Raw genomic sequence first — 11,446 nt, forward strand, 5'->3', positions numbered from 1 at the left:
GTCCTGGAACTCACTTTGTAGACCAGACTGGCCTCGAACTCAGAAATCCGCCTGCCTCTGCCTCCCAAGTGCTGGGATTAAAGGAGTGTGCCACCATGCCTGGCAACACTTATTTTTGACATAAGGTCACATGTAGCCCAGGCTACCCTCAAACTTAATACCTAGCCTTGAATTCCTGGCCCTCCTGCTGCTACATCTCAAATATCTTGATTACAGGCAGGAGCCACACTCTTTTTTTTTGTTTTTTGTTTTTTTTTTTGGTTTTTTGAGACAGGGTTTCTCTGTATAGCCCTGGCTGTCCTGGAACTCACTTTGTAGACCAGGCTGGCCTCGAACTCAGAAATCCGCCTGCCTCTGCCTCCTGAGTGCTGGGATTAAAGGCGTGTGCCACCACGCCCAGCAGGAGCCACACTCTTTATCACTTTTTTTTTCATCTTTTTTTTTATTGGATATTTTCTTCATTTACATTTCAAATGCTATCCCAAAAGTCCCCTATACCCTCCCCCCAACCCTGCCGCCCTGTTTCCCTACCCACTCACTCCCACTTCTTGGCCCTGGCTTTCCCCTGTACTGGGGCATATAAAGTTTGCTAGACCAAGGGTCCTCTCTTCCCAGTGATGGCCAACTAGGCCATCTCTGCTACATACGCAGCTAGAAACACAAGCTCTGGGGGTACTGGTTAGTTCATATTGTTGTTCCACCTATAGGGTTGCAGACCCCTTCAGCTCTTGGGTACTTTCTTTAGCTCCTACATTGGGGGCCCTGTGTTCCATCCTATAGGTGACTGTGAGCATCCACTTCTGTATTTGCCAGGCACTGGCAAAGCCTCACAGGAGACAGCTATATCAGGGTCCTTTCAGCAAAATCTTGATGGCATATGCAAGTGTCTGCATTTGGTGGCTGATTATGAGATGGCCTGGTGGCACAGTCACTCCTGTAATCCCAGGTACTTGGGAAGCTGAGGCAGGAGAATCAAAAATTCAAGGTCAGACTGGACCACAGAATGAGTTCTAGGACAAGGTAAGCAACTTGTGTCAAAACGGCCAACAAAGCCCCTCTGGAATATAGTTCAGGGTTAGTCCCTGCGTAGCATGCTAGATACCCTATATTAATTTTCATATCCTCCTCCATATACCCAACAATCTGAGAGGAAACCAGAATCCAAAGAGAATATAAATGATAAGATTTTCTGTGCTTCTAAGGATGGGACATCAAGTCTTCCAGGACCACCCTCCCTCCATCCCTTCCCCTAACACAAGACTTGACCAGGCACACAGCTGTTTTCCATGAGGACCCTTATGGGATAGCTTGGCTTTACCCAAAGACATTACCCCTCTGTGAGGACCAGAGGCGGGAGGTAAAGGCACGAGGGGATTCAAAACCAGATCCCCCGACTATCAAGTCACCCCAGTTTCTTATTGCCAAACCACACCAAGAAAACCAGAGATAGACTCAAACAGGCTTTTATTATTCACATACTCGGTAGAAAACGGGGTTTAGTAAACAGGGCGGAACTGTATGGAAAGACTGGGTTGGTCCGATACTATTTACACGTGGTGGCAGCGCTGTTCATCACTTCAGGCACAGCACGTGCACTTGTCCGTGGCGCCTTTGCAGACACAGCCCTGGGCACATTTGGAGCAGCCCACGGGACAGCAGGAGCAGCAGCCTAGAAAGGAAGAGGAAGAGGTCAGCCTGGCTGAAGACCCCTGCTTCCTGTCCCCCAACAGAGAAGACCTCGGTTTTGAATAGTCCGCACAGCTCTGTCCCCAAGACAATACAATGGCCTCCGGGAAGCAAAGGACGTTTCTCAGAGCCAGCTCTGTAGGAATTCCCCGCCCCTAGCCTTAGCTGCCACCCAAGGTGTCCCAACTCACTCTTCTTGCAGGAGGTGCACTTGCAGTTCTTGCAGGCGCAGGAGCTGGAGCAAGTGCAGGAGCCGCCTGGGGAGGAGAAAGAAGACAGCATGAGGGAGGCAGCATTACAGCAGCGGCCAACACCACCGAGTCCCTGCTCAGTTCACTAAGTCCTCCTCGGAGCTGCAGGGAGTCTAGCCCCACTTTTCTCCTCACAAGTCAGGGCTTATGTTTCTGAGTCCCAAGACACAAAGGTCCTTCACCTCTTTTTTAATTCAGGCAATTCACAGTAAGTTTAGTAATGCCTGGGACTCAACCCAGATCCAACCTACCTGGGTGGATCAGGAACCGGACATTTGCGCGTCTAAATCCTAGCCCCATCCCCGCCAAAGGACCGGTTCGGACAATACTCTTAACTAATGAAGGCGTTTGCAAGAGCGAATTCTAGAAAGAACCGGAATGAATCGCCAGCTAAAGGTGCCTATTCCCGCCAAGCCTCTACAACTCGGGGATTCCGCTCTGCGGTCCCAACTTGGTAATCTAAAGACCAAGGATCCAGTCTTACCGGTGGAGCAGGAGCAGTTGGGGTCCATTCCGAGATCTGGTGAAGCTGGAGCTACGGAGTAAGTGACGAGAAGGTAGTCAGGCCGTTGAACTCGTGGTGACGCTTAGAGGACGGGCTGCCCTCTTTATAGTCGTTGGACGAGTCCGGGCGCAAAGGGTTTGCACCCAGCAGGCGGTTGCTCCAGCCCGCGCATAGTCACGCGCCCCGCGTCCTTGGCAGAGCCGAGCGCACTTTTCGGGCGGGGTGCAGAGCTCCCTCGAGCGCCAGTGTGCACAGCGGCACCGCCCCTTTGGCGCTACTGGCCGGGATAGGACGACCCATGTGACCTGTGGAACATCATGTCCCTATAGTGCTTTCCCCGATATTACGGCCTATCGCTGCTCCGGAGTTTACAAGAACTCACCCCGGGAAACCCAGCTAGCTCCGTAAACCCTTTCGCAGCGTGGTAACCTCAGCTTCTCCTTTCCTGGAGTTCCTGGGCAGCGACCAGCTCCGCCCAGGTCTCTCTCTGGATCGTAGCTAGGAGAAGAGGAGACAGTTTTATAAAGACTAGCCTTGATTATTTTAGCCAACAGAACTCATCTCAACATTATTCTCCACTCCTGAGGGGGCACATCTAAGAATGTCCAGGGCTGGGGGGTCACACACCTTAACCCATCTGCTCTACTCCAGGCTGGTTTTAAAAACCGAGGTACCCTCCCTCCAGAGGGATCATTTTAGGTGATATCCAGGGACTGCATTAAATAATAATAAAAAAAAAGTCAGCTGTTTCTTTTTTTAATGTTTCTGATTTTGAGTAATATTAGAGTCTGCTGTCAGGCCTTGTGTCTAGGGCAAGAGAACAGCTACACTGTTGGCTCATGCATACCATCACTTCTGAGCTAGACGACTTTGGGCAGGTTTTTGCTTAACTGTTGTAGAACCACCTCCAGCAATATGTCTATTATGCCAGAACCAGGAGTTAAACCAATTTCTCATTTAATACCTATAGAGAGATGCAAATTCTATTTACACACAAGGACAGAGGATTCAGAGAGGGTTAGTGACTTGCCCAGGCCGTATATCCAGTCAGTAGTGCAATGGCTGTGAACCAGTACTGCCTGACACTAATGCTCCTGTGTTTGTCCCAAGTTCTCTTGCCGTGAATCTGTACATACATAGGTTCATTTGTAGGCAGAGAAGGCACCAGGTGCTGGGCTATGACACTCCTCTCCCCCCCTCCCCCTCCTCTTCCCCTCTCCCTCTTCCTCCTCTTCTTCCTCCTCCTCCCTTCTTCTCCCCTTCTTTCTCCTCTCTTCTTCCTTTTTCTCCTCCTCCCCCCTCCTCTTCTTCCTCCTCTTTCGTGGTGGTTTGGATACAAGTGTCTTTCTATTAACCGACAACCCACTGGTTTGGTAATATAATATCACCCAGGGCATTTCTCCTTCCTCCGGATATTTCCTCTTGGAGGAGACAACACAGCAATACCCTCTGCGTGGGAAGATCCCAAAAAACCCTTCATTTGGAACTGAGTCTTTATCTATACAGTTAAGTTCTTGCCTTAGGGTAGCTCTTTAATCTCAGCTCTTAGAAGTCAGAGGCAGATGATCTCTGCAAGTTCAAGGCCAGCCTGGGCCACACAAATGAGATCCTATTTCAAAAGTTAATAAGGAAGTGATTAAAGATTTAAAAAAACAAAACAAAAAACAAGCCGGGTGTTGGTGGCGCACGCCTTTGATCCTAGCACTAGGGAGGCAGAGGCAGGCGGATTTCTGAGTTCGAGGCCAGCCTGGTCTACAAAGTGAATTCCAGGACAGCCAAGGCTATATAGAGAAACCCTGTCTCGAAAAACCAAAAAACATAAACAAACAAACAAACAAAAAACCAGAATTCCTGCTTGACTAATGTTGGTCAATTCTCTCCAGATCTCATGAATTTACTGGTTTTAAGTAGCTAAGTAAGGACTGGGCTTGGAAAGAGCAGAGGATTTCAGCCTGGGCTAGAGACAAATTCCAAGCACTCAAGGGCAACTCCTAAGCAAAGATCCCAGGTCAGAGACATCAGTGGTTCTGCAGAGGCGGGGACTGCTGACTCCTAGGGTACAAGTCAGGCTGAGGTGTGCTCTGGCACGAAGATGCCCAAGTCCTTTATTCTGCCTCTTCCTTGTTTTCTGGATGCATACAGAGATGTTTCTGCTGGACCACATGTAGTTGGTGTTTTTGCTTGTTTTATTAGTTTGTTATGTTTTATTGTCTATTGCCAAAACTGAGATCTGTAACAGATTCTTGGGCCTTTAGACCTCTTGCATAATATGATTTCACCCCCCCCCCCCGCTTTTTTTCAGTGAGGATTGAACCCAAGGCTTCCTGATCACCAGGCAAGCATTCTGCACCTGAGTTTTGCCCCCAGTCCTTTACAGTCTTTTACTTTGAAGGAGGGTCTCACTAAGTTGTTCAGGCTGACTTTAAATGTGCTCTGTAGGGCTGGAGAGATGGCTCAGTGGTTAAGAGCACTGACTGCTCTTCCAGAGGTCCTGAGTTCAATTCCCAGCAACTACATGGTAGCTCATAACCATCTGTAATGGGATCAGATGCCCTCTTCTGGTGCGTCTGAAGACAGTGACAGTGTACATGCATACATGACATAAGGGATCAAACTTAAAAAAACAAAAACTGTGCTCTGTAGCTAGACTGAGCTGGAAATCCTCCCCCTGCCTCAGTGTCGGGAGAGTAGACAGGATAATAGAGGTATGTCGCCAGGCCCCAGTTTCTCCTCCTCCCCTTCTTCCTCTCCTTTTCCAGGGTGTCACTCTGTAATTCAGAATGGGCTGTAGCTCACTGAACAGCCTGGTCTGGCCTTGAACTTGAGACACTCTGCTGTTTCAGCTTCCCAAGTTGCTAGGATACAGGTGTGTGTGTGTGTGTATCACAATACCTGCAGTGTTTTGTGTGTGACTTCTTTTTGAGACGATGTTACATGTGGCCAAGGCCTTAAACTTGCTATGGTCCTTGAACCTCTGATCCTCCTGCCTCTGACTCTTGAGTGTTAGAATTACAGATGTGTGCCACCAAACCTTGTTTACGCCGTGCTGGGGACTGAAGGCAGGGGTTTGTGCATGTTAGGTGAGGGTTGTACCACTGAGCTACATTCCCAGACTCACGTTGCTTTTTTAATGGTTCTAGAGATGAACCCCAGAGCCTCATGCAGAAGGCTAAGTTCTCACCACAATGCCAATTCCCAGCCCAACATCTTCCCTTTGAATTGAGAAGCTAAAGTGTAACTGTGATTCACGTGGTTTCGAGGCATTCAGGGACTAAGCGAGGTCCCAGCTTTCATCCCTTAGACCCCCCCCATTACACTGGACGCCATCCCCCAACCCCCAACCCCGCACTGCACACACACGACTCTTGATTAGGGTACTTGTTTTGTTTGTTGTTTATTAGCTCTGTTTGGAGACAATGAGGGAAATCTCTGAGGTTACATTCTCACGCACCTGAGCTCAGTACCACCTCAAAGCCAGCACTGTATGAATGGTGTCAACAAGGGACACATGAGGCCAGATTCCCAAACTGCACTCAACGAAGAAAGTCCTTAAAACACCAGGTCTGGCCGGGCATGGTGGCGCATGCCTTTAATCCCAGCACTTGGGAGGCAGAGGCAGGCGGATTTCTGAGTTCGAGGCCAGCCTGGTCTACAGAGTGAGTTCCCAGCATCTAGGTTTTAGCTGATATCAGCATCCGAGGGGTTCAGTCTGGTCGGGGAGTGGTGGTGCACGTCTTTAACCCCAGCAATTGGGAGGCAGGTGGATTTCTGAGTTCGAGGCCGGCCTGGTCTACAGAGTGAGTTCCAGGACAGCCAGGGCTACACAGAGAAACCCTGTTTCGGAAAAAACAAAACCAAAAATCAAAAAACAAAAATCAAAAAAAAAGGAAAAAAAGAAAAGAGAAGAGAAGAGAAGAGAAGAGAAGAGAAGAGAAGAGAAGAGAAGAGAAGAGAAGAGAAGAGAAGAGAAGAGAGAGTGGTTCAGTCTGGGATATTACAACAGGCTATGTCAGAGGTTCAGTGACTTGTCCAGGCTACATGACCAGTAAGAGAGAAAGTGGGCTGTGAACTAGGACTTCCTGGCAACGAGAAACACAGGCTGTCTTGTAAATTTGCTCTTCACAGAGAAAGCCCAAGAGCAAGCTTGGTCCTGACTTCTGGAAAGAGAAACTCCTCTTTCCCTTTGATTGAAGACCAAATCGCATTACTTCAACAAATAGCCAGGGGGCATTAACCGTTGGTTTTAATTGTGTGTCATTCATGCCCTTACAGCTTTCTAAAGAGAAGGAAATTCCACCATGCCCGCCCTCCAAATTGTCCAAATTGCAGACTCCACCTGGACGCCTTGCTCCTGGGAAGATGCTGAGCAGTTCCGTCCAAATTTCTAGTCACTTTGCTTAAATTGCCAGGGTTTGGGATGAGTGAGGGGCAGAGTTCTGCCTGACTCCGAGAGTAACTTTCAGACTGACAGTCAAGTCATACCACTGGGCTCTCTGGAAGAGGGAAAAAAATCCCTGTCAGCGTCACTGTACAGGAGTGGGCACTGGGCAGTTCCTCATGGGGGCTCTAGGCTGGACACATTGTGCCATTTAGTCTCCACGCTCCTGCAAGGCATGCCCTTGGATACGTATAGTGTTTACAGTACTCTTCATGGTTTTGTTCTTGTTACTGATTTTTTAAAAATAGTTTATGTATAAGTACACTGTAGCTGTACAGATGGTTGTGAGCCTTCATATGGTTGCTGGGAATTGAATTTAGGACCTCTGCGCTCTCTGGTTGCCCCACTCACTCCCTCCCTCCCTTGCTCCACGCAAAGATTTATTTACTTTTGTTGTTTTTGTTTTTCGAGACAGGGTTTCTCTGTGCAGCCCTGGCTGTCCTGGAACTCACTTTGTAGGCCAGGCTGGCCTCGAACTCCACCTGGCCCTGCCTCCCGAGTGCTGGGATTAAAGGCAGTCAGTGAGCGCGGTTGAGTGGGACCCGGGAGTACCTGAACGCTTTTCTCCGAGGACCGAGAGGCAAATCACCCAGGTAGATTTATTATTTTAAGTACACTGTAGCTGACTTCAGACACACCAGAAGAGGGCGTCAGATCTCATTATGGATGGTTGAGCCATCATGTGGTTTCGGGGAATTGACCTCATGACCTCTGGAAGACCAGCCAGTGCTCTTAACCTGAGCCACCTTGCCAGCCCATGTTACTGAATTTTTAAAAAATGGATTTTAGTCTGTTAGCCCAGAATTTATAAGTCTAAGGCTCAGGCACAGCTTAGGTTACACAGTAAGATCTGGCCTCAAAACCAAAGGTTACCAAAATTTGAGACCAAGCTGGCTTCGGAGTTACAGTGGTCCTTCTGCCTCAGGCTCTCAAGTGTTGGGGTTATTACTCGTGGGAGACGTCATATCTGACTCACTCCCATTTTTACTTACAGGTATTTCATACTTTAAGCCTAAAACCCGAAAATAATTAGGGGTAGGGATGTGGCTCATTAGATAGAGCACCTGGGTTTAGGAAGCAGGAAGCTTTGGGTTTAATCCCCAATACACACACGCCCAGTGGGACTGGCCCATTTCTGTGACACTTTCCAGGCGGTCAAAGTCCAGAGAAATAGAATCCGACTAGCCCAAATTAAGCTGCTGCAGTCCCATCTCAACGCCTCTGCCAGCCCCTTAACCAATGCACAGAGACAAGCTGAATTAATCAAGTCAACGGCTTTTATTGTCAGTTACATGCTTTATAGAAAAAGTTGTAGAGAACGGGTCAGGGTTGTACAAAAAAAGGCTAGGTTCCTACATGTTCTATTTACACAGATGTGGGGACCCCCCCCCTTTCAGGCACAGCAGCTGCACTTGTCGGAAGCCTCTTTGCAGATGCAGCCCTGGGAGCACTTCGCACAGCCCACGGGGCAGCAGGAGCAGCAGCCTGGGGGGAGAGAAGAGTTGAACGTGAGCGAGAAACCGAGTCAGAGGCACCCCACCTGAACGCTCCGGGAAGGGAAGGCGCGGCGCGGAGGGCTAGGGACCCCAGGAGAGTGACCGGGAAATGGTAGAGAAGATCCAACTTACTTTTCTTGCAGGAGGTACATTTGCATTGTTTGCATTTGCAGGCGCCAGCGCAGGAGCAAGATCCGTCTAGAAGAAAAAGGCAATCAGTGAGCGCGGTTGAGTGGGACCCGGGAGTACCTGAACGCTTTTCTCCGAGGACCGAGAGGCAAATCACCCAGGTAGGCGAGCCACTATCTCAAGGACTAGTTTAAAGGGAGCAGGAGTGCTTCAGAATTCATTCGGAAGGGGCAGCCGGTCGTACCCTTAAAGTAATTACTAAAGAAGGGGCCAAAAAGCCTGTCTAGCTCTCCCAGAAACCCCGTCAGCAGTCCCCCTTACCGGAGGCACAGGAGCAGTTGGGGTCCATGGCGAGTGGAGGCGGCGGTTGAAGATCGACGAGAGATCGGTTTGAAGAGTTCTAGGAGCGTGATGGAGAGAAGCACGCGGAGCGCGACCTTTATAGCGGAGAGTATTGGGTCGAGCGCAAAAGCTCCGCCCGGGTGGAAGGCACCCTGCACACGTCCCCGCCGCCTGCACACGCCCTTTTTCTGGCTCAAGGGATATGGCCAGCACACGCCCCTGGGCCTGCGCACGACCCGAAGTCTGCAAGCGTCCCTCTTTTTGCACGTGGGACAGAGCCTGCACACGCCCCCCCGCGCTGAGTCACACCCCCTTTTCTCTGGGCTCAGGGACTGAGAGCAAAGGAGCTGAGCGCAAAGGGTCTGCGATCCGGTGGGAACCGGTTCCAGGACACCTGCTCGTTCGCGCTTGCTTGCTTTGCCTTGCCCCGGGGCCGAGGGGCCGGGTGCAGAGGCGATGCTGAGCAAGGAGACCTCTGTGGCCGCCCAGATCACGCCATGGGGACACAGTTTCCGCGCATGTCTTGTGTGCTAACCTGGGTGAAAGCCCCTGCGTACAGGAAAACTTAGCTGGCAGTGTGAACTGGTTACAAAAACCAGCCCTAGCCCGGGTTTAACTGCTGTTGGTGATGTACCCCAGCCTCCCCTGCGTGTCACGTGCCGCGGGCACCGTAAGAGCGGTCGTTTTTCCTTACAAACACTGGTTGGGGTGTTCATTATTCTCACCGTAGAAAAGTGGAAACGGAGGCGCAGTCACATAGTCACTTGCCCAAGATGAGTGTAGGGTTTGAATCCACTAAGGCACCAGCCAGTTGTCAAGAGACCAGAGACATAGACACAAGCCTTGTGCTAAGGAGACTTACTCTTGGGGGGCGGGGGAGGGCAGCGAGTGAACAGGAAAAAATGGTGGGGGGTCTTTGCTGGAGGTGGAATTCAAGAGAACGAAAGCAGTCCATTCTGGGAGGATATGGACCAGGGCCCTTTGCCAGGGTGTTTGCCAAGTAGGAAGGGCCAGATGGTGGTGTTCTGAGACACAGGGATGGAAAGCCCCACGTAACCCGACCCACCTCTACCCACGGGTGGATGCTGAGGGGAAGGGTGGAGATGGCAGCCAAAATTTCTTTCCCTGGAGGCACATGGTGTTTCCCCACTTGCTTAAGTCTGCTGAAATCAGACTGGAAGTCATGGCTGGAATGTCTGTGTCATCTGCGGAGCCAGGAAACTGTTGCTGGAAGCTTCCTGGCAGGCCGACTCGAATACTTTCACGGAGGCTGTGGGTGGGGTGTAACAGGACAGACTGTCCTCGCAGCTCTTAGTGAAAACTGGGGCAATGCCTTCTTGACTCATTCCAGGCATCACTGGATGTCCACGGCTGCCCATGGATTGTGTGGTTAAACACCGTGTCCTTTCCCTTCCTGGCACTTTCTGTGGCTGCCCTGGCTATGAACTTGAACCGGATTGATTTCTGGGCTCCCGTGCTCCCTTTCCAGACTGACCCCAGAGCTGTCTTTGCTGTAACTCCAGCCTCAAGCCAGGATGTTGTTGGCAGTCACCGCTGGCTAAGTCCAGTAAATTCATGGAGGTAACTAACCCACAGTACAGTTGTTCCTGCCCAGTTCCCACTTCCCGCTAGGACTTAGATTTTGAAAATGGAAGTACGTAGACTGGATGTATCAACCAGTGCCTTTAATCAGAGCACTCAAGAGGCAGAGGCATGTAGATTTCTGTGAGTTCGAGGCCCGTCTAGTTTTACAGTGAGTTCCAGTCCAGCTTTGGCTATAAGGTGAGACCCCGTCTCAACAAACAGAAAATACAAGCAACAATGAAAAAGAAAGTCAAGTTTGAATGGTGTGACCCAGGCTTGTAATCTTAGCACTCAGAGGCCCAGCCAGGATTGTGAAAGCCAGGCTGACCTGGCTATATACTTAGACTAACAATAAATAGATAGATGAATAAGGGCTAGTAATGAAGTGTAAGGTCAAGGGCTTGCTTAGCATATGTGAGACCCTACGTTTAATCCCCAGCATGACATTTTAAAAATATAGGTGTAAATAAATAAAAGCTTGAAGAAGTCACCACCCTGGTATCTGTCATTCACGGAAGCAAAAAACACCACAAAGAGCAGGGAAAACTAAGCTTCCAGAAAGACAAATCCTGATGGAGTTGGGCCCCACATTTGCCCTTGGGGTACTTCTTCCTTCTTCACCTCCTCCATTCCTTCTGTCCCTTCGTTTATCCCAGGCATTGAACCCACATATGTAAATGTTTTATCTAGAAGCGCAACTCCCACCCAGCCTGAGTGGCTCAGAACCTCAGTTTATACATTGGTCAAAGAGTCAGATGGTACCAAAACCCAAAGGTCGCATACAAACATCTTCTGGTTTGATTATTTTCTGTTCTCCATGTTGGTGTGTGTGTGTGTGTGTGTGTGTGTGTGTGTGTGTGTGTGTTTGTTTGCATGTGGGGTAATGTTCGAGTTCATGGGCCTGTGTGTAGAGGTCCTAGGCTGGTGGCAGGAATTATCTTTCTTCTCATCTGTGTGGTGGTTTGAATGAGAACGACTCCCTCCAACCTCCCTCCATCCCATAGGCACAAGTATT

The 11,446-nt window shown here is 49.8% G+C and overlaps 2 protein-coding genes across 2 annotated transcripts; both read right to left on the minus strand.

Moving 5' to 3' along the window:
- Positions 1-1,447: 1,447 nt before the first annotated feature.
- On the minus strand, positions 1,448-2,695 carry LOC110300154 (metallothionein-1). The gene is made up of 3 exons (XM_021170223.2): positions 2,422-2,695; positions 1,878-1,943; positions 1,448-1,669 (listed from the first exon to the last, which is right to left on the minus strand). Exons 1-3 carry the CDS (start codon positions 2,447-2,449, stop codon positions 1,578-1,580), a joined length of 186 nt encoding a protein of 61 aa, XP_021025882.1. The 5' UTR covers positions 2,450-2,695; the 3' UTR covers positions 1,448-1,577.
- Positions 2,696-8,139: 5,444 nt separating this feature from the next.
- On the minus strand, positions 8,140-9,009 carry LOC110300080 (metallothionein-2). The gene is made up of 3 exons (XM_021170129.2): positions 8,827-9,009; positions 8,509-8,574; positions 8,140-8,365 (listed from the first exon to the last, which is right to left on the minus strand). Exons 1-3 carry the CDS (start codon positions 8,852-8,854, stop codon positions 8,274-8,276), a joined length of 186 nt encoding a protein of 61 aa, XP_021025788.1. The 5' UTR covers positions 8,855-9,009; the 3' UTR covers positions 8,140-8,273.
- Between the last annotated feature and the right edge of the window lie 2,437 nt (positions 9,010-11,446).

This window comes from Mus caroli, unplaced genomic scaffold (assembly GCF_978045245.1).
Source record: "Mus caroli unplaced genomic scaffold, Mus_caroli_1 scaffold_10, whole genome shotgun sequence".
In the NCBI taxonomy this organism is placed as follows: Eukaryota; Metazoa; Chordata; class Mammalia; order Rodentia; family Muridae; genus Mus; species Mus caroli.